The 26,949-nt window shown below is 41.9% G+C and overlaps 3 protein-coding genes across 6 annotated transcripts in view; 1 reads left to right on the top strand and 2 right to left on the bottom strand.

Moving 5' to 3' along the window:
• IKZF5 (IKAROS family zinc finger 5) lies at positions 1-9,005 on the top strand. 2 transcript variants are annotated; one of them, XM_027705722.1, is made up of 6 exons: positions 1-115; positions 1,416-1,481; positions 2,381-2,475; positions 2,787-2,950; positions 3,218-3,400; positions 7,760-9,005. In XM_027705722.1, the coding sequence occupies exons 4-6, from the start codon at positions 2,818-2,820 to the stop codon at positions 8,701-8,703; spliced, it is 1,260 nt and encodes a 419-aa protein (XP_027561523.1). In that variant the 5' UTR covers positions 1-115; positions 1,416-1,481; positions 2,381-2,475; positions 2,787-2,817; the 3' UTR covers positions 8,704-9,005. The 2 variants fall into 2 exon arrangements, with proteins under 2 accessions (XP_027561523.1, XP_027561524.1); XM_027705723.1 differs by lacking the exons at positions 1-115; positions 1,416-1,481; positions 2,381-2,475 and having other exon boundaries at positions 2,911-3,015.
• Positions 7,868-26,949, bottom strand: part of LOC113978630 (disintegrin and metalloproteinase domain-containing protein 9-like) — a 25,972-nt gene continuing 6,890 nt past the window's right edge. For 2 of the 3 annotated variants that reach the window (XM_027705716.1, XM_027705718.1), the window contains 13 exons: positions 26,135-26,307; positions 25,617-25,701; positions 24,589-24,710; positions 23,578-23,749; positions 22,753-22,842; positions 22,314-22,509; positions 22,088-22,193; positions 21,721-21,895; positions 21,188-21,268; positions 20,424-20,529; positions 19,633-19,765; positions 19,175-19,238; positions 18,543-18,735 (listed from right to left, as the gene is read on the bottom strand). In XM_027705716.1, coding sequence (XP_027561517.1) covers positions 18,586-18,735; positions 19,175-19,238; positions 19,633-19,765; positions 20,424-20,529; positions 21,188-21,268; positions 21,721-21,895; positions 22,088-22,193; positions 22,314-22,509; positions 22,753-22,842; positions 23,578-23,749; positions 24,589-24,710; positions 25,617-25,701; positions 26,135-26,307 — 1,653 coding nt within the window. In that variant the 3' untranslated portion in view covers positions 18,543-18,585. Of the gene's footprint in view, positions 7,881-17,183; positions 18,340-18,542; positions 18,736-19,174; positions 19,239-19,632; positions 19,766-20,423; positions 20,530-21,187; positions 21,269-21,720; positions 21,896-22,087; positions 22,194-22,313; positions 22,510-22,752; positions 22,843-23,577; positions 23,750-24,588; positions 24,711-25,616; positions 25,702-26,134; positions 26,308-26,949 lie in introns of those variants that run through there. The other variant, XM_027705717.1, reaches the window with a different exon arrangement.
• Positions 12,366-16,761, bottom strand: PSTK (phosphoseryl-tRNA kinase; the record flags this gene model as incomplete). The annotated part of the gene is made up of 6 exons (XM_027705725.1): positions 12,366-13,684; positions 14,346-14,439; positions 14,557-14,632; positions 15,047-15,245; positions 15,977-16,235; positions 16,552-16,761. Coding segments are annotated over 6 exons (1,026 nt in total), but the record flags the coding sequence as incomplete, so codon positions are not given.

The raw sequence follows: 26,949 nt of genomic DNA on the forward strand, positions 1-26,949 counted from the left end.
GGTGCAGAAAAGGCTTGGATAGAGTTTGGGATCCTGCCGGCTTTAAGTTATTTGCCCTGGAAAAGATGGAACAGCAAGATCTCCCCTTTTTTTCTCCTGGATTCCTTAGAAGGAGGTGGGATGCATACACGTGCTCATAGCCATTTTATTCTCTTATTGCATCCATGTCCTCATATTATTTTATTCTCTTATAATTGCTGCAGGATTAATTCTGACTGTGTGCAAAACTACCTATTTTACTCTAGTAAGAAAATACTCTGAACTGTTTTCTTTAGCAGAATTATTTAGGCAGAATATTTCATCCTGGCACATTCTTCTTTGACAATACACTTAGCTCACCTCAGTGCTGTGACCACTGTTCAGTCCAGCAGCTGTGCCTGTGTAGGGAATGAGTAGCCACTCGTGTAAAGCTGGAGGAGGTGTAGCTGTGTAAGCAGAGCTCGAGTAACACCCGGTGTGATCAGCCCATCCCTCCTGTGTGAAACACGAGCTGGGCTGCTCAGTTTCTGATCATTAGAGTTACATTTACTGCTTGGCAGGAGTGACATAGCAAGAATCAGGTGTGCATCATTCCCCCCTGAAGAGAGAGCTGCTGGCTATGGAGCTGTAAAAAATACCACAGAAAATCACAGAAAGATCTTTTGAGCTTATAATGAGAGGTTTTGGGTGGTGCTGAAATTGTGGTGACTTCCCTCCACTGCTGTGAAAAAAAGGATGAGTGTTTTCATGTTTAATCAACAAGGCAGAGAGAGGAAGTTTTATGCAGTTGATCACCAAAATAATGTCTTTCCCCCAAGCTGTTTATGAACTTTTGTGTAATTTTCTTTCAGAATTAAATATGATTATAAAAGCACTTAATCAAATCAGTTAAGGCTGAGAGAAATGGGATTGCTCAGCCTGGAGGAGAGAAGGCTTTGGGATGTTCTAATTGCCCTTTCCAGTGCCTGAAGGGGCTCCAAGGAGGCCGGAGAGGGACTTTGAACAAGGGCCTGGAGGGACAGGACAAGGGGGAATGGCTTTCCAGTGCCAGAGGGCAGGGTTAGATGGGATATTGAGAAGGAATTCTTGGCTGTGAGGGTGGTGAGGCCCTGGCACAGGTTGCCCAAAGAAGCTGTGGCTGCCCCTGGATCCCTGGAAGTGTCCAAGGCCAGGTTGGATAGGGCTTGGAGCAACCTGGGCTAGTGGAAAGTGTCCCTGCTCACAGTAGGGGGTGGAACTGGATGGTCTCGAAGGTCCCCTTCTAACTCAAACCATTCTCTGATTCATTGTTTAGGATTGATTTAATTTTAAATTATTATTTCTTATTACTATAATTAGTGGAAATTTGGCCTGGTCAGGACCCTACATTACATTGTCCTGATTTTCTCTTCCCTATCTTTAATTTATATCCTGATGTCTTTGGGTTTTTTTTGCAGGAGACACCAACAAATGGAATACAAATTAACTTAAGCCTACACGGGGCTGGTGACACCTGAAAGAAGGTAGGCAAAATTGATACATAAAGATGTGTTCCAGACTAAGTTAATGGTGATAAAAAATGCCAGTATGGCCTGGTATACTTTGGTATCATACTTGGTTATGATGTGAAAGAACATACTCATCTGGATGCCAAAAATGAACCAACACTTTTGAGTGGCTTTGCAAATACAGGAGATGATGTTTAAATGTGGTCTTGAACTCAGAGTGTGAGTTTTTCTAGGTCACCTAATGCTTTGTTTAGTAGCTATTAAAAAAATCAAGGATATTCTTATTGAAATTGTAGCATTGTAAATTATTTCTGATCGTAGTCTGCAGGAATAATAATGTGACAGACTCGTTGTCCTCTTTCCAACTGAATCCCAAAATCTGTCTTCCCAAATTCATTATGAATTGAGACTTTATAGAGGTTTGTTATTTAGAGTCCTTAAAAAGAGTCTGACCACTGACTTCTGGTGAATATTTTTATTTCAATACAAAATAATGAAATGGATTAAGACTTCTACTCAGGATAGGAAATTAAAATTTTGGGAGAACTGTGAAATAGTGCTTTTTTTTTAAGGCTTCTTTCCATCTTTGCTACTCCCCAGCATTCAGTTGGTTTCCAACATTACAGCTGCCATAACTGACTGACCCAGCTCTGGGATTTTTTGGAGCCAGATGTTTATCAGAGAAACTGTTCAGGTGGTCAGTGAGACAGAATTGTCCTTCCGTGAGACACAAGAAGGAAGGGATGCAGCCTGTGAAAAGTTTTTGCTGGATGTGTAATTATTTTAATAAAGCTTAGAGCAGTAGAGTGTTAGAGCCTGTCTTTTAAAACATAAATATTTTTTCAAGTTTCCTTCTTACAGCTCATAGGAGTTGGGAAGAATAAGGGACTTGCATTTCCTTTCTCTTCTTCCAGGGAAAGTGGAGAAGCTGTGCTCTGTGCTTTTTATCTGGTGTGTTGGGAGTACATTTTGGAGCATGTTTGCTACTTAGCAGGGAAGTGAAATTCAGGTATGATCCATTTTTTTTTTTAAAAAGGAAAGTTGATTTTGATTATTACATCATTTTATCTAATTTAATAATAGTTATGGTCATTATGTTACTGTTGCTGAAAACCATTTCCCCATAAATTGTATTTGGTGATCTTTAATGAGTTAAAAACTCTAAAAATAACATTCTTGTGGTTGTCAATCTGTGCATTGAGTCGTGCTGTGTGATAAAAGTAATCTTTCAGTTAAAAACCAAACCAAACCCCAAACTTGTTTTTATGAATGAATTCAAATTCAGTGATACTTGTGTTCTGAAAGCACTTTTTCTTCTAGGCACAAGAGGTTGTAAATGTAAAGAGCCAATATGGGGGAAAAGAAGGCAGAACCATTGGATTTTGTAAAAGATTTTCAGGAATATCTTACACAGCAGACTCACCATGTCAACATGATTTCTGGATCAGTTACTGGCGACAAGGAAGTGGAGACTCTCCAGGGAGGTGAGCTCGTTTCACTGCCATAAATCTGACTTTTTTTGAGACTGACTGCACTGTTTTCAGTCCAGGTAATTATACAGGTGCTGCAGTTGTATGGAAGCATTTCTGTAATCATTTTCACATCACAAAAGATGTGCATATACCTTTGTTTTATAGTTCTGTATATTTAAAGACCAAGGGCATAGAGAAGCAGAAGGTATTTGGCACATTCTCACAGCGTGACAGTGTCCTACAGATTCTTAATTAAAATCTTTGTTGTGTTGCTCACAGCTGGGACAGAAGGTGATCAGAACGGTCTGGACCATCCCTCTGTTGAAGTTTCACTGGATGAAAACTCAGGAATGTTGGTGGATGGGTTTGAAAGGACGTTTGATGGAAAGCTGAAGTGTCGGTACTGCAACTACGCCAGCAAAGGAACAGCTCGGCTCATAGAACACATCAGGATTCACACAGGTATGGAATGTTCTGCTGGGCTTGGCTCTGGGGCTTGGGGTATTAACTCAGCTTTGTGATTTGTGTGTGAGGAGTTGACTATTCAAGAAGCCTGATAGTTCTTAACAATTAGAACTGGGGTTTGGGTTGGTTTTTTATAACTGTGTTTTAAAGGTGTGCCATGTACCTGTTTAAACTATGCAAATTCCTGCTGACATTTATTGTAAGTAACTCTATGGGAGTAAAGCTTAGCATGAAAACTTCAGTGTAAATTGAAGGGCTCTAAAATTAACTGTTAGTTTTTCTGTGCTAATCAGAAAAGTGACAAATGTACATGTTACTGCCTGGAGATTTATAGGGCCTTTTCTTCCTCTGTTGTTTAGCTATGAAAATATTCCTGTTCTCCACAACATTCTAGATGTGAAAGTACAAAGCACAGGGATAAGAATAAAGTTTTCTTATTGGTAGAATATTCAAAAATGAGGGCCTATGATCAAGTTGATTGGTAACAGTAATGGAAAGAAAAAAAATCAATTGTGGCTTCTTTAAGAGCATTTGCCACTGTTGGGTGTATAAAGCTGAAAAGCAAAACTCTCAGTAAAGTGTGGAGCTGAAGTCAGCTCCAGCTTCTTGGCACATGAGAAGAAACACATGAAAGGTGCTTGTGAAGTCTACTGAGTATATTACACTGACACAGAAGACTCTAGGGCTGGAAACTAGAACAGTAAGAAAAAAAAAAATTGTCTTCTGCAAAGAATGAAAGTTTTCATAGGTTTCCAGTCTGGTATGGACTGTTCCAAAACTTCCAAGTGTCTCCCTTCAGTGGTCTTGGGTATTTCGGGACTCACCTTGAAGGAAACACATTGTTGTAACTGGAATATAATTTATCTATCTTCAGGTAATCTAGTCAGATTCTCACTTTGCCAGGAACCATTGCTTTCACATGATGTTCATCACATATTCCACACAAAAAATCCATCCTGGGAGGAAAGCATCCATCCCAGGATGGATTCTGGGGAATTCAGTGCTCCTTGGTGCTGGTCCTGCAGTGTTGGCTTGTTTTGACAAGGCACAATCGGGTAGGAAATGGCAACAACTAGAAATCAAAGAGTTCTGCAGTTCAGACTCTAAGGACCTGGTAAATTCTCCTCTTGTGCTACCATGAGCTACCTCTGTGTGTAGCTGTTGCTGTTTTCAGATTCCCAGTGGAAATTTTGAGGAGTTCCAGCAGAGGATAAAGTACCTTGGCTTGTGTACCTGCCTTTGCAACAGCCTTAAAGCCCTGTCTTGCTGCAGAGCTGCAAAGCAGCAGTGGGCTTTGGAGCTGTTTGTTTGGTCTGGTTTTTCATAAAGCAGGTACGGCTTCACCTACCATTTGCCTCATATGGGATGTGGACAACAAGGGATGCTTTTATCAGCTTTACTCTGTGCAGTGCTAATGCTGACCCTGTGAAATGAGGGCTGTGGAGTGAGAAAAACTGCACTGCAGACTCACAGAGCTCATTTTTAAGGAGTACTTAAAATAGGCAGAGGTAACATCAAATTTAAAATGTCACATCTTTTCAGTAGCAGGAAGCTGTTGCCATCTGAAAACTTGCCTCCCCAAGCCCACAGTTCGTGCTGGCCAGTTGTCAGCACGAGCAGATGGACTGCTAGAGCTGGTGGGAGGCATAAATTGCTCCTAGAAAATGTTGGAATTGTGTGCTTGCTAGTTCTTGGGATGGTTTTCATGGTGTGTGTGGGGTTTCTCAAACAGAATGAATATGTTACTTAATATCAAATGTCATAAATTTTAGCCATACTAGAGAGCAAAAAAATCAAATCTCCCTTCTTTAAGTATCAAAATGTGGGTATTGGCATAGAGTCAGCATTCCTTCTCTTACTCTAGGGAGTTGCCTACCTTTTCATACTCTCAGATCTGAGGTTAACAGTTCTCTCTTGTGTTTTCAGAATGCTTTCTTCTCCTGTGCTGCTTTAGGGAGGAGAGCCCTCCAAGTAAATGGCTTGAGGTGGCAGAACAATTCCTGTGGGAGCTTGTGACCGTTTCATCATGGTTGCAGCATAATGTATATGAAAGCAAGAAAGAGTCCAACCAGGAATTGGGATGCTGAGAAATATCTTCAAAAATCTCTAACCCAACAGTCATTAGTCAGAAGCAAACATTCCATGAGTTACACAAATTTGGGTGTTGGGGCAAACATAATGCTTTGGGTTTGGGCCTTGACTAATGTTTTGAGTTGTGTCTCGTGGTTGTAGTGAGAGGGGGATGCAGGGGTGTCACTCTCCTCTCCATCAAAGAGCTCTGGCAGTTTGGACACACATTCACACAGGGAGCAGCCCCAAATTTCTGGTTCAGACATGCCTGATAATGAGATACCAGTGACTGACAACAGTAACAGTTCACTTCTCTGCACCAACCTGTTCAGTTTTAGAATGTAAACAAGGATCTCAGGCTGCTTTTTTTTCTCTGTATAAGTTTCCCCTTTGCCTTGTTACAGTACATTTCCATCCTTAATTTTAATTCAGCACTGCATGTCCTGATGGCAACAGCACTTTGCCATAACCTTAATGGCTCTTCAGAAAGCTCCACTTTCTTTCTTTTTACAGAGACAGGGCACTCCAGAACAAGAAAAGGGTAATTTTTGATTTGGTTTTCCTGGGGGTTGTTTTGTTTGTTTGTTTTTTTTACTCAAGGGAAAGAAGACCCAAGACCTGAGTGTTGTTTTGCTTGGAAGCATGGCAAAGGGCAAGGAGATGGATTGCATGCACTGTGAGGGCTCAGAGTGGTGAATCAGCATTAGAATTAAAACAGGGAAGTGGTAGGTGACCAGTAGCCTCAGAGCACTGTAAGTAAACAGGTAATGCATCCTGGATAACATCAAGTGTAGCAAGGTATCTGCCAGAGTAATTATATCCCAGGCATGATCATGCAACCATTATTAAGTGCCTGACAGCAGGATAATGAGGAGTTCAGCAGCTGTGGTGTGTTACAGATGTGCAACACGTGATGCAAATCCTTATCTCTGAGTAACCAGTTCAGAATGAAATAAGACCATTCAGAATGGCGAGTTCTGTGCGAATGCAGGGAGTTTGTCAGTCTTCTCATGTCATTGTACCAAATCTTTACACACATTTGAATCCCTGGATATGCTCTTGGAGAAGTCATGGTTTCGTTGGTGCAAAGAGGGTACTCGGAGGTATTACAAAAATTCCTGTCAATCTTGAAGAGCCAGTGAGGTAGGAGGAAAAATAATCTATTTGGTATTCCAGGTTGTGATTCCAAGCTGTGGGATGCTCCCCATGGCAAGAGGTTTCTGTATCTGCCACATACCATCTTACAGGGCCTGTGCTGTAATAGGGGCCCTCCTGAATTCAGATCTCTGGCTTTTACAGTTGTTCTGGATGGATTTTGAAAGCCACAAAACAGCCTGCATTTAAAATAGTAGAAAATGCCTCAGAAAGAGAAGGAACCCACTCACATTTTTTTGAGTTTTACATGCTATGTGGCAAGAGAATCAAGTTGCACAAGAGTGATTTAGCAATTAACCTGGAATTCTAGATAGGAAGGATAAGATGATCATTCATTTCAGCACCTGAACAGGCATCAAATCCTTTAGGCATTTCTGACATTGCAGACCTGGATCTAAAAACTCTTAGAAGATCAGTGTATCAGAGGATAATCAGAAGTCCCAAAGGATTGTGTTACAAATGGGCCTGCATTTTTAAAATGCTAATGGACTGTCTATAAATTTCATTTAATAGAAGATCACAGTTCTACCTGTGTAAAAGGAGAATACCTGACCACCTCCCATGTCTGGGAGAACACACAGCTCTGCAGGGAGTACCTGGCTTTTGTTTTATTTAATAACTCTTTAGCCACAGGATCCTTTCTCAAAACTCAGTTTTTGGTGTGTGCATGGGTTTTTTAGATAGTAGTTCCAGGATGTTTAATACTAGGGATGTTTGGAGAATACTAGAAGGACATCCTCCCTCAGTGTTTAAGCTCAGTTATTATGAAGAGTGATTCATTTTGGTGGCACAGACATTCCTGTAGCCCCATAGGTGAGGGAGAGTTTGGATCCAGTTCAGGGCACCACACAAACATCGCTGCATTCAGTGCTTGGCATCCCTGGGGCAATTCCAAGGCAGCTTATTTACTGTGCTAATTCCACTCACTTTTTTCCCTGTGCTAATTATCACTTGGGTGAGGCAGAGATGTCCCAATGTTCTTTGTTCTTCCACTGGATACTCAGCTGAGCTCAAGACTGGCAGTGACTCTGGAGTTTGACCAGCGGCTCCCAGCGAGCTGCTCCGTGTCCCACAAAAAGCCTTTTCCGAGTGCTCCGAGGTGCTTTAGCATGATCTGTTCTAATTTTCCAGGTGAGAAGCCGCACAGGTGCCATCTGTGTCCCTTTGCCTCGGCCTATGAGCGTCACCTGGAGGCCCACATGCGATCCCACACCGGGGAGAAGCCCTACAAGTGTGAACTGTGCTCCTTCCGCTGCAGCGACAGGAGCAACTTGTCCCATCACCGGCGGCGCAAACACAAGATGGTGCCCATCAAGGGCACGAGGTCTTCCCTGAGCAGCAAGAAGATGTGGGGGGTTTTGCAGAAGAAGACCAGCAATTTGGGGTACAGCAGAAGAGCATTAATTAATTTGAGCCCACCTTCCATGGTGGTGCAGAAACCAGACTACCTTAATGACTTCACCCACGAAATCCCAAATATCCAGACTGAAGCGTACGAGGGCATGGCAAAAACGGCTCAGAGCGGAGGGTTGCCAAGAGATCCACAAGACCTCATGGTGGATAATCCTTTAAACCAGCTCTCCACGTTGGCTGGACAGTTGTCCAGCTTGCCACCTGAAAACCAAAATCCAGCCTCTCCTGACGTCGTTTCCTGTCAGGATGAAAAGCCTTTCATGATCCAGCAGCCTGCTGCACCTGCAGTAGTTTCAGCTGTGTCAGCAAATATTCCTCAAAACTCATCTCCAACCAGCCCAGATCCTCGGCCTCCACAAAATCAAAGGAACTATAGTCCTGTGGCCGGGCCCAGCAGCGATCGCAGCGCCCACACCAGTACTCCCAGTATAAGTAACAGCCAGCCAAGTACTCCAGCTCCAACCCTCCCAGTCCAGGACCCTCAGCTTCTGCATCACTGCCCACACTGTGACATGTACTTTGCAGACAATATCCTTTATACAATTCACATGGGATGTCATGGATTTGAAAATCCTTTCCAGTGCAACATCTGTGGGTGTAAGTGTAAAAACAAGTACGACTTCGCTTGCCACTTTGCAAGAGGCCAACATAATCAACATTGACTGAGACATGCTTTGGTTTAGTTTTTTAACATATTACAGTCTATTTTTCATACTTGCTGATGGAAAGCTTGCACATTCCCATACAGAATATTCACACTAGTCAATTCGACAAAGGAGGCACATTTATTTCTGTGTTGTTGTAAAACTTGCCAGGGGAATTTCGTGTAGGATTTGGTTGTTATTTTACATGTAGCCTTTCAAAAAAAGCCAAGAGTGCTGTCAGGATTGGAATGCATTTACATGCTGTGGTTGCTAAATTTAAGTTGCTTGCACTTAATCCCAATAAACATTCTGCAAATGGAGAAGCAGAGCGTGTGTCCTGAACCATAGGATGTCACTACCAGAGTATTTACTAGGCTGGACAAGCCACATTATCCATAAAATGTGAAAGGTTAATGCAGTGACATATCAAGTAGTGACAGGACAAGGACTGCCAGAGGACAGGGTTAGACTGGATATTGGGAAGAAATTCTTCCCTGTGAGGGTGGGGAGGCCCTGGCACAGGTTGCCCAGAGAATCTGTGGCTGCCCCATCCCTGGAAGTGTCCAAGGCCAGGTTGGAGGGGCTTGGAGCAACCTGGGATAGTGGAAAGTGTCCCTGCCCATGGCAGGGGGGTTGGAATTAAATAATCTTTAAGGTCCCTCACAACCCAAACCATTCTGTGATTCTATATGGCTACTATGGAGACATACTTATCCTTAAAAACTTGACAACTCTAAACCTGAAAAGCAAACAGAAGCAACTTCCACATACAAATTCAATTTGATGTAAAAGTTGCTTTAATCCAATGGTTTATAATAAGTTTCTGTTTAGTAGCCTACACTCTTCATTCTAGGGCTCAAACACTAATTTAACTATTTTAAAAACTCATCACAAAACTAGAAGGTAACGGGTTATCGTGAATAAAACTCTGGTAGAAAAAAAAAGAGTTAAAAGCTTGTCATTCATGAGTTATACAAACAAAAAATTAAACAGTATACCTTATTTTAAGCTACACTTAGCAAAATTTACATCTTTTCCAGAGGAGGTAATTTTTAAACAGACTTAATAAAGAGCTTGTAGAACTAATATATATTCTGTGAGACTTCTAACTGCCTTAAACTAATTTGTACAGATATTTAAAATTTGCACAATTAGACTTCTGTCTTGCTGATAGGAGTGCTAATAGGAACAAACAAGAGGTTTACAAATTAAAACTCCTTTGTTCAGTTTTATGTTGGGCCAGGCTACAACTGAGACATTGCCTGTATGTTTGAGGGTTATATGATCTAGTTTATTTTAAATTCAGCTGACTTGGAGGTCTCTTTTATCCTCTCTCCCAGATTTAATGTCTTTTGGGTGTGCTGGAAATAAGGGGAAGGGCCTCTGGCTTTTCTGAGCTGTCCATGTAGGAGGCAAAGGAGCTACACTGGGTTTAGGAATTTTAGGTAGCAAATGGTAACTGAAAATGACTATTTTGTTTCATACTCTACATCTTATTTTAGAAGCCCCCAGGGTAACAGACAGGCACTTTAAACCTAAATAAAACATCTGAGCAAAATTAATAATAACCCTTAATATGCTAGATAGGAATTTTAGGCATTAAAAAAAGGAGAACTGTTACTTTTCCCATATTTAGACGTGCACTTTTACCTTGGTTTGTCTTACTTGAGAAAAATTTAAGCTTCTCTTATATATTTCCTTTTTCCTGTCAGCAAATTGGTTGGAATCTGAATAGCAAATGTTTGGCTTATGCAAACTTATGTTGTTCTGGGAGCTAAAACTTCCTGGAGCCAATGGAAAAACACTAACAGTGACATCAGTGTAAGGTCAATGCAGGAAAAACCACCTGTCTGAGAACTTTAGCTTTAGAAGTAATTTTGACTTTAATTAAATAGAAATTTGGACACCAGGCATGTTTCTCTCTACCTGACTTACCTACTGTTGATTTTCTGTGCTTAGGTAACCAGCTGAAGGGACTGGATTGTTGGCTGTGCACAGTCTTGTAGTAATGAGGTCAGAAATCTGCCACTGGAGTGGTTCCAACTTAGTGAAGATGAATAATAACACACTGTCACTCCTAAAAGTAATTGGTTTCAGGCCTGGTTCAAAATCCATTTGGGTGGATTCGTAAAGCAGAATGTAATTCCATTTTTCATCATTACACTCTTCATAATTCCAGAACATCTCTTTGTTGCTTTATACTTTTAAAATTTATTTTATCAGTAAAACTGCAATTCTGTGTGCATGGAGAGCCCTTTATTTTAAGGACTAAAAGCTGACTGAACTGGAATCCAGTTTTGTAAGATGCCTATTCCAGTCAAAGAGGACAGGAAAGGTGTTTCCCTCTGGATCCCACACTGGCAGATTCTAAAATCTACATTTGGCTAAAAATACAGTATTAGGATAAGAGAATTAACTGTTGAAGACCTTTATGATTAGTAATTTATAGAAGTGGTTTTCCTTGCCTTTTTGATAGATAATGCAATCTCCTATTCCAAGGCTCTAGCAGCTCCAAGGAAGCTTCTGGAATGGTGGTGCTCCAGGGAGCACCTTACAGTGTGGAATGGCACCAGTCACAACAGCCAAGTTCTCCTTGGTTTGCGGCTCCAGCCTTTCTCCCTCCTGGTATCAGCAGGGAGATTGACTTCCATGTGCACAAATGTTTAGGATTCCCTCCCTCCATCCCACTGATGTGGTTTCTAATCCAGTAGGACTTTTGTTGGCAGCGCCTGTCAACAGTTACAGACTTTTTTTTGTGTGACAGCTCATGGTTTGGTGATTTAGAAAAATGACTTCTGAACCACGATGCCCTTGGACAAAGTTAAGGATAGGAAGCTGGTCAGGTCACTGGGAGTAAGAGGAAGCCTGCAGGATCTGATGGAAAAGGGGCCTTCATTTAGGGGAGGATCCTCAGTTGTGGAGAAAATACATTCTTAATAACAGAACTCGGTGTGGGGAAAAAAAATCTAACCCCAAACCTTGCAAATTGTTGTTTGGAAGGATTTTAATGCTGCTGCCAGGATACCATTGTTTCTGCTTTGGAATTCCTCAGGAAAAGAAGATTAGCTTGGACATCTGCAAACAGCTGAACAATGCCAGGAACACTTCCCTGTTTCCTTGGGCAAACTCCTCTCTGCAGGGGTTCCTGGGCAGCAGCAGCTTTGGTGTTTGTCCCTTGGCTCTGCACCCAGATCCCTGGGGTGGATCCCTGCATCCTTCACAGAGGGTCACACCAGGAATAGGATTCTTCGTGTTTCCTCCTCGTGCTGTTGTGCCAAACAACTCCCTGACACTGCTGTGCCCTTCTCCACTGAGGAGCCTTGGAAGGTGTATTGGCCTATTTTTCATAATTTGTACATCCTATTGGCTACAATTTAAAGACTGGCAAATTGTTTGAGAGTTTGATCCTGATGATTCCCTTGCCCAAGCAGGCCTTACCCTGTCAGTGTGGGATACTTGTCCAGGATTCTGGGATTGAGTTCTCAGTCAGAGGGACTTTTCATATCTAGTTCTCCATGTGCTACAATGCACTATCTCATTTCTTTTTTAAAAGCAAAACAAATTCTCATATTATAAGGTGGTGGGTGATTAGCATTTTATTAACAGGGAAGCTTTGGAAGGAAATGGAATTTTTCCATAGCTTGGTTCTGTTAGTTTCTGTAGTTGCAAAACACGAATTCTGTGAAGTTTTTGTTTTTATTGTAAGAGATTATTTTATAGCTTTGTGGACATTTCAACATGCACTATTTGTAGCACTCAATACAGACTTAACCGAGACTGAATATTCCAGTAAATATTTGAACATCTTGATTATCTCAGTTAATACTTAAACCAACTGCAAAGCAGCTAATAGGGAAAAGTTGTTTTTTCACAGACACATGTTTAGATGAAGAGGATTTTGGTTGGCATTTTAATATAAAACTCAGTGCTGGGTGACATATTCCAGCAGTGTTTTCTAGCCAAATAATCTCTTGCTGTTTGTTTTGTTCCAGAATGTTTTGGGGGGGGGTGTTGATTTTTGTTTCTTTTTGACGAAGGGAATGTAACTTAGAAGTCTTCACTGGCAAGTTTTCTATTAATTTTAAGCTTCTTTGAAAATCTACAGCAAATGGATGTTCTGCTGCAGGAAATCTCTCTCCTGCTGAAGCATTTTTCATTGAGCAATCTTGGTGTATGTGCTTCAAAGTACCTACTTTGTTAATAATATGTATTTCAGTGTAAAGAGCATATTTTATGCAAAAATGAAACCTGTTAGAGTTGTAAAATAAATTTTAATGTTAGTGAATGTTTTTGAGATGACAAGGTTAATTCTGAAATAACTCTATCACGTGTAGTTCATGTTGTGAAGCTTTGCTTTTGTAAGATATGAATAAAATAACACTTTCTAATTAGGTCCCGTGTTAATTCTTAATTGCATGTGCTACCACAGGTGGAGCTGGTGATCTGCTCAGGTCTAAATGGGATCTAGATATGGTAAGGAGGATAAACTCACCTCTGGGATTGCTCAGGGGCTGCTGGACAGAGCAGAGCAGGTCACCAGCCAAGGAGCTCCTCAGAATCTCATCTGAAGGAGGCTGTGGGTCGAGGTCAGTCCCATGGTAAGCAGGAAACAGGACTAAGAGACTTCCAAGTGCTCTTCCCAGGCTAAATTCTTCTATGATTCCATGAAATTTAAAATTAAGGATGGTTTGCTCTTGGCTTGATCTCCAGTCTGTTTAGACTGTGTTTCTCTTCCATACCATGGAGAGAGGAGTCAGAGAAGGGATCTCTCAGCAGTACTGCAATTTAAACACCCAACATTCTCTATGTCATTATTTTAAAATATATTTATTGACTACATTGGTTGCCTCATGTTGGAATGAAGAAATTACGCTCGTAGCAGGGTCAGAATTTTGGGTTTTCAAAGTCTTTCCTTGCCTCAGGTCTTCCAAAAATCCTGCCTTCAGTTTGTTGAGTTCTTCTGCCAGGCTCTTCATCTCGCTTGGGAGAACGTTTTTGTCTAAAGAAAATGAAAGCTGAACTTTTAACTTCATCTTAAAGACAAAATCATAATACTATAGAGTCACAGAATATCCTGAGTTGGGAGGGACCCACAAGGATCACTGAAGTCCAACTCCTGGCCCTGCACAGACACCCCAGCAATCCCAATCTGTCCCTGAGGGTGTTGTCCAAACATTCCTTGAGTTCTGTCAGCCTTGGGGCTGTGCCCATTGCCCTGGGGAGCCTGGTCAGTGCCCAACCACCCCCTGGGGGAAGAACCTTTTCCTAATACCCAACCTAACCCTCCCCTGGCACAGCTCCAGCTGTTCCTTGGGTCCTGTCCCTGGTCAACAGAGAGAACCTTGAACACATGCACAGAGTTGCTAATCATATAAATCCAATGAACTAAAATCCTCTAAAATGCTGGTCTGGACTAAATGGGTTCATTAAAGCTGTATTTAATACAGTTAATAAATATTATACTGAGTTTTAAACCTACAGACTTTGACTCATGTTCCACAAATAACTGTGACCAGACCTGTGAATGCGATTCCCTCGGTCACACCTGCTGGGACAGGATTCCTGAACAATTCTCCCCAAGGGAACTCCACAGGTTTAGTCTCCCACTGCCAACCAGCAGCTGGGACAGGTAGGATGGGTGGGACAGGTAGAACATGTACCTCTGGCATCCTTCATGGCCTGAGAGATGACCCTCCTGCACGCCTGGTCAGCCTGGTGGACAGCACTGGCTGCACAGATGGCTCGATCTGTGTCCTGCCCAGAGCCAGCAGAAAGGGAGAAAACAAGCAAACACTTTAAATTTATCTAACTTTGGAAACAAGTAACACATTAGCAGCACCTGAGTCACCACCTGAAGGCAAGCAGTGCTACCTTTTGCTCTGTGTCCTCCTCGTTTGGCCTCGCTGGATTTTCCAGAGCAGTGGCCAGCAGGTTAATTATCTGCTCACTAAGAAAACAAACAACAGAGTAAAACACATCCATCAAACAGATTCACTGACATTTTTCTTCCATTTTGAAGTGGTACCACAGAAAATAAAAAGAGCAAGTTTTCAGTTTAATTTATGAGGCAATCAGTGAAATAATCTGAGATGAAAAACAGTTACAGCTCAATTATTTCCAGTCTTAATGTTTCAGGCAATTTACATGGATTTTCAATGTCAGGGCAGCAATGCAGTGAGTTTTGAGGTTAACTCTGCAAAGGATGGTGGCTGGGAGCTCCCAACAACCAGCCTGTGTCTCTGGCTTCCAAAAATCACCACTGGGAATATTTTTTACACACTGTTTAGATACAATAAGGAGCTTCTATCCAGTCATGAAAACAGCACTTAGGGAAAACTCTAGGATCAATCCAGTAGCATACTTGTCCTCTGAGATGCAATCAGAGCTTCTCAGAATGAGGCTGTGCTGCTCCCAAGCATTTTTCTTGAGATCTGGCATTTCTATTTTCCGTGCCATTAAATGTATTGTCTGCTCAGGTACAGGATCACTCCTGAGGCGATTCCTCTGCAGGCAGCATTCCAGGGGACAGTCTAAAAACAACTGGCAGAAGCCCAAGGAATCTAAAACGAACAGAACCAGACAATTTTATCTTTAAACAGTTCCAAGTTACAATTTCTGAGAGGAACACACAGGAGAAAGGCTCTGCATGACTGAGGGGATTCTACACAAGTTCTGAGCCTGATGTGAACACAAACCTAGACAGGAACACAAACAATTTTACCTTCAAGGGTGCTCAAGTAATAATGTCTGAGATAACCCACAGAAACACAGAATGGTTTGGGTTTGGAGGGACCTTAAAGACCATCTCATTCCATCCCCTGCCATGGGCAGGGGCACCTTCCACTATCCCAGGTTGCTCCAAGCCCCGTCCAACCTGGCTTTGGACACTTCCAGGGATCCAGGGGCAGCCACAGCTTCTCTGGGCAACCTGTGCCAGGGCCTCCCCACCCTCACAGCCAAGAACTCCTTCCCAATATCCCATCTAACCCTGCCATCTGGCAGTGGGAAGCCATTCCTCTTTGTCTTGTCACTCCATGCCTTGTCCAAAGTCTCTCTCCAGCATTCTTGGAGCCCTTTTAGGCACTGGAAGGTACTCTAAGGCTGCTCTAAGAAGGGTTTTAAGTGTCCTACCAATTTCTAATAACACAGTAATAAAGTTCAGTTGCTCCTTCTCGTACTGCAGGAACCCAGCAATTAAGAATAACCAAAGTCCCACAAGAGCACTTAAATCACCTGAAGTGCCCTGGATTTCCTACAAGCACCCTCTGGCCACGGAACAAGGACTGCTCACATTTTCTGGCCAGCTGGTACACCTCGTACCGCATGCTCTGGTAGTAGAAGTTGTCGTCCAGGAGGAGGCAGAGCGGCCGTCCCGGGGCCCCGCCGTCCCCCTGCACCGCCTCCAGCAGCCCTTCCCGGCGGCAGCAGCGCAGGAACCGCTCCCACCCCGGCTGTGCTGGGCCAGGTAGCGGTGCCCCGGTGAGCAGCGCCCGCAGGAGACCCTCCAGGCACTGCAGCAGCTCGCGGCGGCTCTGCTTCCAGCCGGGCACCTGCGGGGGGAGGGAGGGCAGGGATCACGGAGCCGGCACAGCTCCCGCCCGGCCGCGGCGGGATCCGCAGCGGCCCCGAACCAGCCCGGGCCCGGCTCTGACCCCAGAGCCATTCTTAGTCCCAGTCCAGACTCAGACCCGGTCCCAGGCCCAGACGAAGTCCCGGTCTCATTCCCGGTTCCAGTCTCAGTCCCAGCCCTAGTCCCGGTCCCATTCCCAATCCCAGACCGACACCCAGTCTCAGTCCCGGTCCCAGCCCGACGCGTCCCGTTGCCTGGCAACAGCGGTCGCACGGCAGTGACGCATCCACACTGACCAATGGGAGCGGCTCCCGCGGGCCCGCCCCTGGCGCGCGCGGGAGGAAGGCCTCGTCCGGGATGAGCTCGTCGTAGTGGAGGAGCGCGCAGGCCCAGCCCGGGCGCTGCCGCAGCTGGCGGCGCAGGGCGCGGGCCAGGCTGGACTTGCCGGCCGCGGGGAGCCCGCACAGCAGGCACAGCCCCACCCGGGCGCCGCCGCCGCTCCCGCTCCCCCGCTGCTGCTGCTGCTCCGTCGCCAGCGCTGCCGCCTCCGCTCCCGCCGGGGCTTTGTGCGCATGCGCCGGGCTGCCGCCACGGGGCGCCCCCTGGCGGGCGCGGCGCTACAAAGCCTGTCTCACAAAATCGCCCCCTTTCACACAATTCTGGTTTTACCCAGTTTTTCACCCCGTTCTCGCGTCACAATAAACTCAATAATTCGCTTTGGTGGCCCCCAGGAGCGTCAAATGTCTGAGCCCTCCCTGTGTACCCAGCGGTGGCTTCTAAGATCATAAAACAAAGATACCACGGAGTGTGCTGCCCCCGATGGTTGAGGTCTAAATTATAGGAATAATTCATGATAAAAATCTTAATTGTTTAAGTTATTTAATTATAATAACAATTTAAGATCCTGAGGGATTAAGGAAGAGGACACTTCTTTGGCAGACACTCCTTGCCAGTGCAGATTTTTGCCTGCAATACATTTTGGGTTCTTTTGTCCAGTTCTTCGGTGATGTGGCCATCTGTGGGTTGTTGGTGAGGCAATTCTATAATTTTTTCACTCTTTTTCCTAGTTCATACTCCCAAATTGGCACGAACACAGCCAGTCTGTTCATTACTCCTTGTTGGACAGGTGGATCTGTATCCACAGTTCTGTTCTTCCCAGAGAGTTGGTCTCTGCACAGCAGCTGCTTCTCCATTTTGATGGAGACTTTTTTCCTGAGATTTTCTGGATCCCTCTCCTGGATGGCAACATTGGATGGAGACCCATTTGGACAAGCTGTGTCACTCCATACATTCCATTTTAAATCAGTGGTGGTGTCTTAATTGTCTCATTTAGAATGACCAAAGTTAATCTATTGCTTTTGTAGTGGACAAAAGCAAAAATCCTGAGCTGCAGTAAGCAGTAGACACTGAACCACTGTTGAGTTGTACAGTGTATTTCCCAATATCCCACATTTTCTATAACAGCAGCTGGACGGTTTCTTTCAGACTCAGGCACAGTGTTTCTGGTGTCCCCATATATGAGGTTATTTTTATAAACTACCTGAAATGGAAAGGGACAGAGCTGGTGGTCATGAAAAAGGGGCTCTGGGCCCCAGCTTTGAAGGGCTGATGGCAGACAGGTCTCAGAGCAGTGCCCAGGGACTGTCCCCAGAGCTGAATAAATCATGTCTGTAAATAAATGATTTCACTTCTCCTTAGTCTGCACCTCAGACTTACACACTGCCACAAGTGTAATCCTATGAGTGCTGAACTTCAGGCTTCTGATTTAAAAAACCAAGAGGTGAGGTAGAGGAGGCACAAACACAGCCAGCAGCAAGTAGCAAAACACTGAGAGTCCCCAAATCTGCGTTCAGTGCCTCTTGGCATCCAGCCTTTCCCAGAGGTACGTGCTTCCCAAAGGCATTTTGGCCGCACAAGGAGAGGACTGGAGGATTGAAATCTTGTAATTTGGATTTTTTCAGGCCAGTTACTTGTCAGAATTGGTTGAGGGTTCCCAAGAAGCTTTTCAGACCGCTGGTCTGGGTGGGACTGGGGGTCGTTGAGGTCCTGAGGGAACTGCAGGAAACTGGGTTTGTACTGGGTGCCTGAAGCGTGGAAAACACGTTGTGTTTAGAATTTCTTGACTTGAGACAACTGGTATTTCTAAACTGGTTCTTCACCATTCTTTAAACAGTTTCTAGCATTTATACATACATTTATACCTAAGTCTCTCTGCCCCTTCCTGTATTATTTGCCTGCATTTATGCTGTTTTCTAAACAAGCAGTAAAACAGCATTTCTCTCTCAGGCATTCAATCTATTATAGCTCATGATGCTGCATGAAAAATTCTCCTAAACAGGACACGAGACATCAGGAACTTCATATGCAGTGATACAGCAATGTAAACACAGAGACTGTGAAGTGAAGAAGGTTTTAAGTGCTACAAACCTTGTACCAGGAAAATGCAATACGGTAAAAATATCAGGATTTGATGTGGCAGGCTGGAAAAGACATTACAGAAAATCAGGTTAACAGAAAACACAAAGTGTATGCAATTATTCAGTATTAAGATGATGGTATTTAAGAACTAGTTTTCATTTTTGGGGGACATTCTTCACATTCTCTTGCTGCTTAGCCTGGCTAAGCAGCATCTCCCAGTGTTTGGCTGCAGAATTCTTTGTTCAGTCTTTTGCTGCTCTGCTGAATCCCATCCCATCCCATCCCATCCCATCCCATCCCACCCCACTCACAGCCTGTGCTGACAGGGCAAGCAATAAAGTTCATACTTACCCACAAATAAATCCTCTTTAATACATTCTAACCTACATTAAATACTTGGAAATGCAGGTGGTTTCAATGTAACAAAAAGCCAGTCATAAATAATTACGTTAGAGAAAGAGTTTGTATTAACATCAAATAATGCAAGTATGCATCTCTCACCTGATTATTTCTTGTGTCATGACTTGGTTTGTTATCTTGCTTTGCTTCCTGCACATTGTTATCCCTGAAATAGAAACCATGTGATCAGAAAATTTCTTCAGGGATGCAGCATTTTCAGAGGACAAGGCTACAACTCAGAGGATCTGGATTCTGCTTGTGAGTCCAGCCCTGTTTGGACTTGACAGGCCACTTCAATGTGCTCTGTCCCCACGTGGAATACAATCAATACCAATTAGGCAAGTGCAATGTTTTTTGGGAAAAACACCTGAGAACTGACAACTGGAGTATCTGGATTAAACTACCAAATAGCAGGGGACTGAACTACCTGCTACTGCTATTAGCAGTAGCTTTTAGGGAGTGTGGAATTCTTTGTGTAGATAAAGCATCTACCTTGCTTGCTAAATTAACCTGGAGCCTGCTCTCATGTGTCCAAATAGCACCTGTAAGAAGGGAAATACCTGTGCTGTCTTCTACTCTTCCTGCAAAATTTTCTCCTTATTGCATCCCTCTTAATTATTGCTAATGCAGCAACGATGGCAACTGGCAGCACAAGGAAGAAGAAGATAAGCAGCCCATCCCGAAGTGATGTGTCTAGGGAAAAAAGAATTCAAATAATGAAATTTACAGTATTAAAGCACTTTTTTTTCTGTTGTAAACACTACAACCTTCAAATTATTTTCAGTTGAAACTTCACTGAAATTTATAAAATGCTACGATCAGAAAAGTAGGATTTGGCCTTACGTTATTACTAGTTTTTTCTGCCTTTACCCCCCCTGTGTTCCATGATATACAAACTTTTTCCTTTTCCATATATTTCTTCAAGAAACTTGATGATCCTTGTGGGTCCCTTCCAACTCAGAATATTCTGTGACTCTGATTTTGTATCTGCTCACCCACAATCGCTCTGCACATCCTCTTTGCCTTCCTAAACTTTTAATAAACACAAAACTTTTTTTTTCCCTTTCCCAAAACACAAATTTAGTAAAATCTAGTAAAATATGAATTATTTCTCTCTTCACAGAGCTACAGATTGCAAACTTTGTTTTTCAACAAAGAGGGAAAACATTTTGTGTGTAAAGTGTAAAGCGACTTCATTATCAGATAATAATGTTTGTTCTTCAAGTCCACGACTAAGTGTCTCATGCAGTAGAAAAAAAAACAACTGAAAAGAAACTGAAAAAGCCCCTGCTATTAGTAGTTTATTTTATGAGACCCTGGGGCAGAAGGAAGGCCAGTTTCAGTGTCCTACCTGTGTGGGCAGGACCACTGTCAACGCTGCCTCCGTAGCCGGACTGGTTACAGAACGGAGGGGCCCATCCTGCACTGCAGTGGCAGTTCCCGTTGTTGTTACACACCTACACCAGTACCACAGGGATTAATTAGTCAGGCAGTGGCAGTTCCCATTGTTGTAACACACCTACAGCCCTTACACGGGGATTAGTCAAACAGCAGCACCTCTCTGAGAGCGGCCTGGAGTAGGGACCTGGAATTCCACGTAAGGAGTTGCATGAGGAAACAAGGAATACTGCACAGTATTGCATAGAAACACATGAAGTGTTAACTGGGAATAAGCTCTCCCCCTCCATAACATCCCAAACCACTGAGTGATCCTGATACCTCAAGTGAATTCTCTGTGAAAATTAACATTTGTGTTGTTTTTTGCCTCCAATAAATTACAGTCCGAAGAACTCGGTTTTACGGCCTTTGGACTCCATTTTGATTTTTCACAGAGGCATATATAAATCAGGAATTACTAGACCATCTTCCTCAAAGGAATATTTTCCTTTAGCAACTCAAGAGCTCAGTGATAACAAAAAATTCCCTTGGGAAAATCTGAAGAATTGCCTTTCAATGTTAGTGCCAAGAGGTTTGCCCTGACAACAGGAATTACAGGTAAAAAAGTGGATTTAACTTTTAATACAGATCAGAAAAAAAGCAAAGCCAGCTGGCTGGTTGTTGCTTTTATGCAGGGAACTTGCACCAGTCTAGAAACATGAAGCACCATCTACTCACCCCATTATTATTACACTTCTGCTTTACATCACAGTTGTAGCCCAGAAACGCTGCATCAACACATTCAAAACCTACACAGGCCTGGAAGAAGTAATTAGAGTCTTGCAAACACAAAACTAAACAAAAATCCTATCCCTTTATAAATATACTACATAAATGCATATGTTTATAACAAGGCTACAGCTTTTACTTAAATGTCAAGAAAAAGGGGTGATAGAGCATTCAGAACTTCATAATTTTATAGCTGTGTTTTTATCACATTTTCTTAACCCTGTGGATGCAGTTTGATGGACTGATTTGAATAACTGATTTGAATAACCTATTTGAATCAGTTTGAATAACTGATAATGTAGTTGACTGATTTGTAGCATCCCAGTTTTTGCAGAGCTAATTAATTGTTTCTGTTGATTTCAAAAAGCAGGTTTTTCGTTGTATTATGACACACAAACAAGAGAGTTGTGTAATGCCTTTGGAAGTTAAGAACTTTCCACTTGGTGGGATATATTCCATCACCCTGCTGTGATGCCTCTTACCTTGTTTTCTCCACAGGCTGTCCCTTCATGAACTTGAGCAGGATCAGGGATATCTGACCCTAAGTCAAAGTCAGAAGACCAGCATAAAACCCCGGATGCATTATTGACAACACTCCAGGCAGGAAGGTTTTGGAGACTGACAGATGTGCACTGGAGTTTGCCACACAGGCTGTGCCTGTATTGAATGAAGGACACTCAGAGACAAGGTGAACAGAAAAAAACCCAGTATCAGTGAAAACACACCATCCAGTCAAACTTTTTAGCTTGCATTTTGAGGCAATATTCTTTAAATCTCACATTTTTAAGGGTTTGTAACATTTTTTTACATTTAACATTTTAGGGTTAGTTTTATTTGCTGGTGACTTACTGGACAGGGCATTTCTTGTACACTCCACCTTTCATTCCACAGTTTCCAAACCTATCTCCTTTAATATTTGCTTTCTCAAAGCATATATCAGGTGCTTTTCGTGCCCCTGTACAAAAAAACCAGTAAACCTTTGTAAGCTGTCTGAAAACCACAAGGAAGAAAAAAGAAAAATTGGAAAAGTCTATCAGGAGACTACCAGTGGTTTTACATAAAATAATAAACATACCTTTCCCATATATAGATTCACACTGGGAATCAAAACTCTGGCACACTCCATAGTAGCAATAAGCCTTGTTGTTGCTGCATGGGTGACCATTCATGATGTAAACGTCCTCTGGGCAGTAGGCATTGCTTCCATTGCAGTATTCAGGGAGATCACAGAAATCCCTTTTTGCTCTGCACTCTGCTCCTGCCACTTTAAACTGGAACCAGAGAGGAAAGCCACTGTCAGTTTGCAGCATCAGAAGTTCTAGCGTGAAACAATGACAACCTTTAGTCTTGTTAAGGGAGACAAATTTCTCTCCTTTCTCAAATTTCAAATGCCCTCTACTGGTGAACGTGGTTTGATAGTGTGAAAATACATCAAGGGGACTAGATCAGCTCTTTTCAAACATTAAAAAATTCTAGTGAATCGTATAATTTTTGCTTAATAACACATTGCCCACCTTGCAATTTTTGCAGCACAGTCCTTGAGCACACTGGGATCCAGGAGTGAGTTTGCAGGTTGCAGCATCGCAGCAGGGGTTGGAGCATTCCTGAGGAACAGCCATGGACAAGGGGACACTGGTTTTATCTCCTTATATAGCTAGGAAAGTACAGCATCAATACAAGTGCAAGCCAGATTTTAAATCCCTGTCTCTGCCATGTTCTGACAGCTTTGTGCTCTAACAGGAACCAGTGGCTGTGTTTTCCTAGCACAAGTCACCAGGAAAACACCTGGTTTGATGTGTTGTGGCAGAGGGATGCCAATGGAACCAGGGGTTGGTGGCAGCCTTTTGATTTATTGATGTCTTTTTTGAGACACTTTTATTTTCTGGAGAACAAGCCAACACATCCCATTCTTTGAGGGACGTTTTGGCAATGCAAATAACAACTAATAAAAGTAATTTAGCGTGGGCAAAGTTTAAGAAACCTGTATGTACTCTACAGATAAGAAATCTCTGTCATGTAACAGAAATGTCTATGCTAAAACCAGCACAAAACCCAGTTGTATTTTCACATACTCTGCTCCAAAATGCACTTCTTTCCCAGCAGTGCCTCAATACTCTAGTCTTTAACTGAGTCCACATCAAAATCAAAGTATGATTTTAAGCTTTAACTAAAATTTATCTTCATATTGATGGCAAAAAAGGAAAATTACAAGGAATAATCCTCAGGTATTAATGCAATCATGTATACCAAAAGGCCAGTATTATATAGAATAGAATAATATAATATAATATAATATAATCCAATATACAACAAGTCTCCAGTTGAATTTCACCCATTACCTGTGGTTTGCCACAGTCACATTCTTCATTGTTATCAACCACATTATTACCACAGACAGGTTCTCTGTACACATTACTTGTCATGGGAGGATTTCTAAGGCAGTTTCCTCCTCCATTGAGAATAAGGGTCTCAAAATCATCAGCACTGCAGGTGCTGAAATTCCTGGATCCACTGGAAAGCATAATATTTTATTATTGTAAGTATTTTGCTTACAGGAAAATGTACAACTCAAGCTCTTAAAATATTGTCACTCTATAATAAATGTTGCATTTCATAATGCTAGGAGATAATGAGATAGTTAATTTCTACTTTATTTTGCATTGAAGTGCAGTACTAGAAGTTAAAAAATACTATTATAATATAAATACAAGTACTTTCAGAAGCGAGATTATCTGTTCTGGTGTCCTGTATAAAACAGGCCTTAGAAATTCCTTGTCTGTACTGAGTTTAAAAATGTTTGATTAGAAAGACATTCACCTTAGAATCCCTAAAAACTCAGGAATTCATCTTCTTATAGTAGTTTTGTCCCGTGTTCAATTACCCTGATTTTTTAATACAAATGTGGGTAAATAAATAATATGATCTTTTTCTCTTTAGGGGAAGCCAAAGAACAAATGAACTGAAAGAAACATAAGCCAAGAGGTTTTGTTTAAATTAACTGTTAAATATTTGTTGCATATTTGCACGAACCCAGTGAGTATATTTAAAGCATTCTTAGTAGGGTAAAAATAAAACCAGAAACACACTGTCATTAAAAAAAAAATAATTATAAAATTCAATTAGGTTTTTAAGAATACTAAAAATAAAGAATGATTGGGTCAGAAAACAGGTAACATTGGAAATAAATTAATGTGAAATCCTAGTTCAGTGCATCCAGCTCTGTGACTCAATTTTTCAAACAGCTCCCCATTCACAAAAGTTCTTCAAGATTCAGAGGAGTTTCACAGCCTGTAAGGCACAGTCATGCAAATAAAATAAGTTTCTTAAAACCAAATAACTGGAAATCTTACTTATCTGTGCTGTGCATTATGTAGGATGCAGGACACCTTTTATCATCATGTTTCATTCCGAGGTTATGCCCCAATTCATGAGCCACCACCGTGGCGTGACGTAACATATTGTCATGATTCAACTAATGGAGAGAATCAGTGTTAAAAAAAGGTGACACTAAAGAAAATACTGTTTGTACCTAGTGTTTTATTCCCCCCACCAAGCTCTTGGAGACTGTGAAGTCAGAATACTAAACTATATCACAAGGCAGAAGCAGCAAGAACAGACAATTTGTCACTTTATTTTCAGGTGGGGCCAGATTCTGTTGCTTCCATGAGGATCATATTCTGAATAATAACAGTTGGCAGCTGGACTAGATGATCATTGTAGGTTCCTCCCAGCTGACATTAGTTTATTTATTCTGTTCTAACACAGTTAATCATTCATGAGACTGTTTTCAATGGAGACTTCAATGACAAATGTACTGTTCAAGAACCAAATCTCCTTCTGAGATTGTCCACAGTGTCCTGGTATCCCTGTTTTAAGAACAGGAACCTCTCCAACCTCCCCGAGGGTGGAGAAAAAAATAGTTTCTTACTAATTTTCCCATGCTTAAAATTTTTTCAAGTTTACAGCCTTCCTGTGGGGAATTCCAGACACTTGGGAATATAGTGCATTATGTTCAGTATTTATTTAAAGAGTAAAAAACCCCACACATCATTTTGTGCTTCATGCCCATCCCAAAACCACTTTGGTTATGGACTTTAATGCTATAAGGATGGGCTTTTTTATGCAACACTGAGTTAGATGAATTACAAAAGGTGAACAAAAGAATTATTTGAGGAGTAAATCTGCCATGTGGGCTGGAATTTGACAAAGAGAGAAAGTGGGAAGTACTTAAAAAAAAGAAAAAGTTGTAAAATATGCACGAGTCTTTACATAATAAACCCCATGAAAGAAACCATACAACTTCAAGTCTAGCCTCCAAGACCAGGGTGACTTGGTCAAGGGCTAATTTCTTCCATCACCCACAAAATGATGTACTTACAGTGCTGATTGACCCTCCCTGCACTTGTGAGCAGACAGTACCCACAAAAGCCATTCCAATGGATCCCCTGAAAGAGCCTCTCCCTCTGCAACAAAAGCAGTTTGAAGGTGGTGCTGAAAGAAGGGTTGGAAGTTCATGATTTCAACTAAAAGACAGTGATGAGTTTCAAAGAAATACTGCAAGGCAAGGTTTGGTCTTCCCGAAGTCAAGGAGAAATTTATCACCACATCAGGATTTCGCTGTAATTAATATTGAAAATCGGAATAACAGCTTGAAAATACTGTCAGTGCTCTGGTTGAGGTTGGAAGGGACCTCTGGAGGTCACCTGGTCCAACCCCCTGCCCTGGAGTTGATTAACTCTTGAGAATTCATTATATTTCTTTCCATTTTTCGAGGTTAAAACAGTTTGGAAGTGCAGTGAATTTTACTCCAGCTATATTTTTATTCATATACAACCCCCAAATCATATAAATTAACACTGGCAGCATGGCTAGTTTTCCCACTGAATGAAAACTTACATTATGAGATGACTGACATCATTTCTTGATCGCTTCAGAAGGTCTTTCTGTCTCCAAGAAACAAATCTACCCAGAACATCCCCAGCTGAACCATCCATTACAGATATGTGGTTTGCATCTGTCCAAATCTCCAATCCAACCAAAACAATCTGGATGTTTAATGGTCTATACATCTGAAAAAAATATAATGATAATGAATGTCCATCAGTCTGTTTTGATGGAATTCTGAAAGATGACTTCACTATTACTGAGTAAACACTAAGCTGAACTTAGTGACCAAGACAGAACTTTTGTTTCTTTGAAACTAAATGTATATTTGTATTTATAAATTAAAATATAAAATATTTATAAATTATAAAGTAAATAAAATTATTTGGAATATAAAGCTAAATATAACTGAAGAAAATTTACTTTATGAAGATACCTAAACATATTTTTCAGTTAGAGAAGTTGGAAAGACCATGTTCATTCATTTCCTTGGCTAATTGAGGAGAAACTGGGAACAGGTGATCAGAGAGCTCATGGAATTGTTCACAGTGCTGACAGTTTTCTTTAAAAAAAACTAAAAACATGAGAAATACTCTTCCTAGAAATGTAAAACATACTGGAGACTGAAGCAGCCAAACCACAGAAGTGATTTGAAAACATCTTGTATCTCTCCCCCTGCTTTTGCAATTCTGCAAGACTTGTGCAGAGATTTGTGATGTGCCTGAACTATGTTACAAGTTGTTGTATAACTTCTAAATACATTTTCAGAACTGCATTAGCTGTTCTTTTGGAAAATATGATAAGGTAGAAATTACTCAGTCCAGGCA

The sequence above is a fragment of the Neopelma chrysocephalum genome, unplaced genomic scaffold (assembly GCF_003984885.1).
Source record: "Neopelma chrysocephalum unplaced genomic scaffold, ASM398488v2 Primary Assembly neopelma1_347, whole genome shotgun sequence".
Taxonomy (NCBI): Eukaryota; Metazoa; Chordata; class Aves; order Passeriformes; family Pipridae; genus Neopelma; species Neopelma chrysocephalum.

Excerpts from the sequence above, each read along its gene's own strand:
- IKZF5 (XM_027705722.1), top strand. The coding sequence starts at position 2,818 with ATGGGGGAAAAGAAGGCAGAACCATTGGATTTTGTAAAAGATTTTCAG. Across the intron at positions 2,951-3,217 it reads AGTGGAGACTCTCCAGGGAG|CTGGGACAGAAGGTGATCAG; the intron begins GTGAGCTCGTTT and ends TGTTGCTCACAG. Across the intron at positions 3,401-7,759 it reads ACACATCAGGATTCACACAG|GTGAGAAGCCGCACAGGTGC; the intron begins GTATGGAATGTT and ends CTAATTTTCCAG.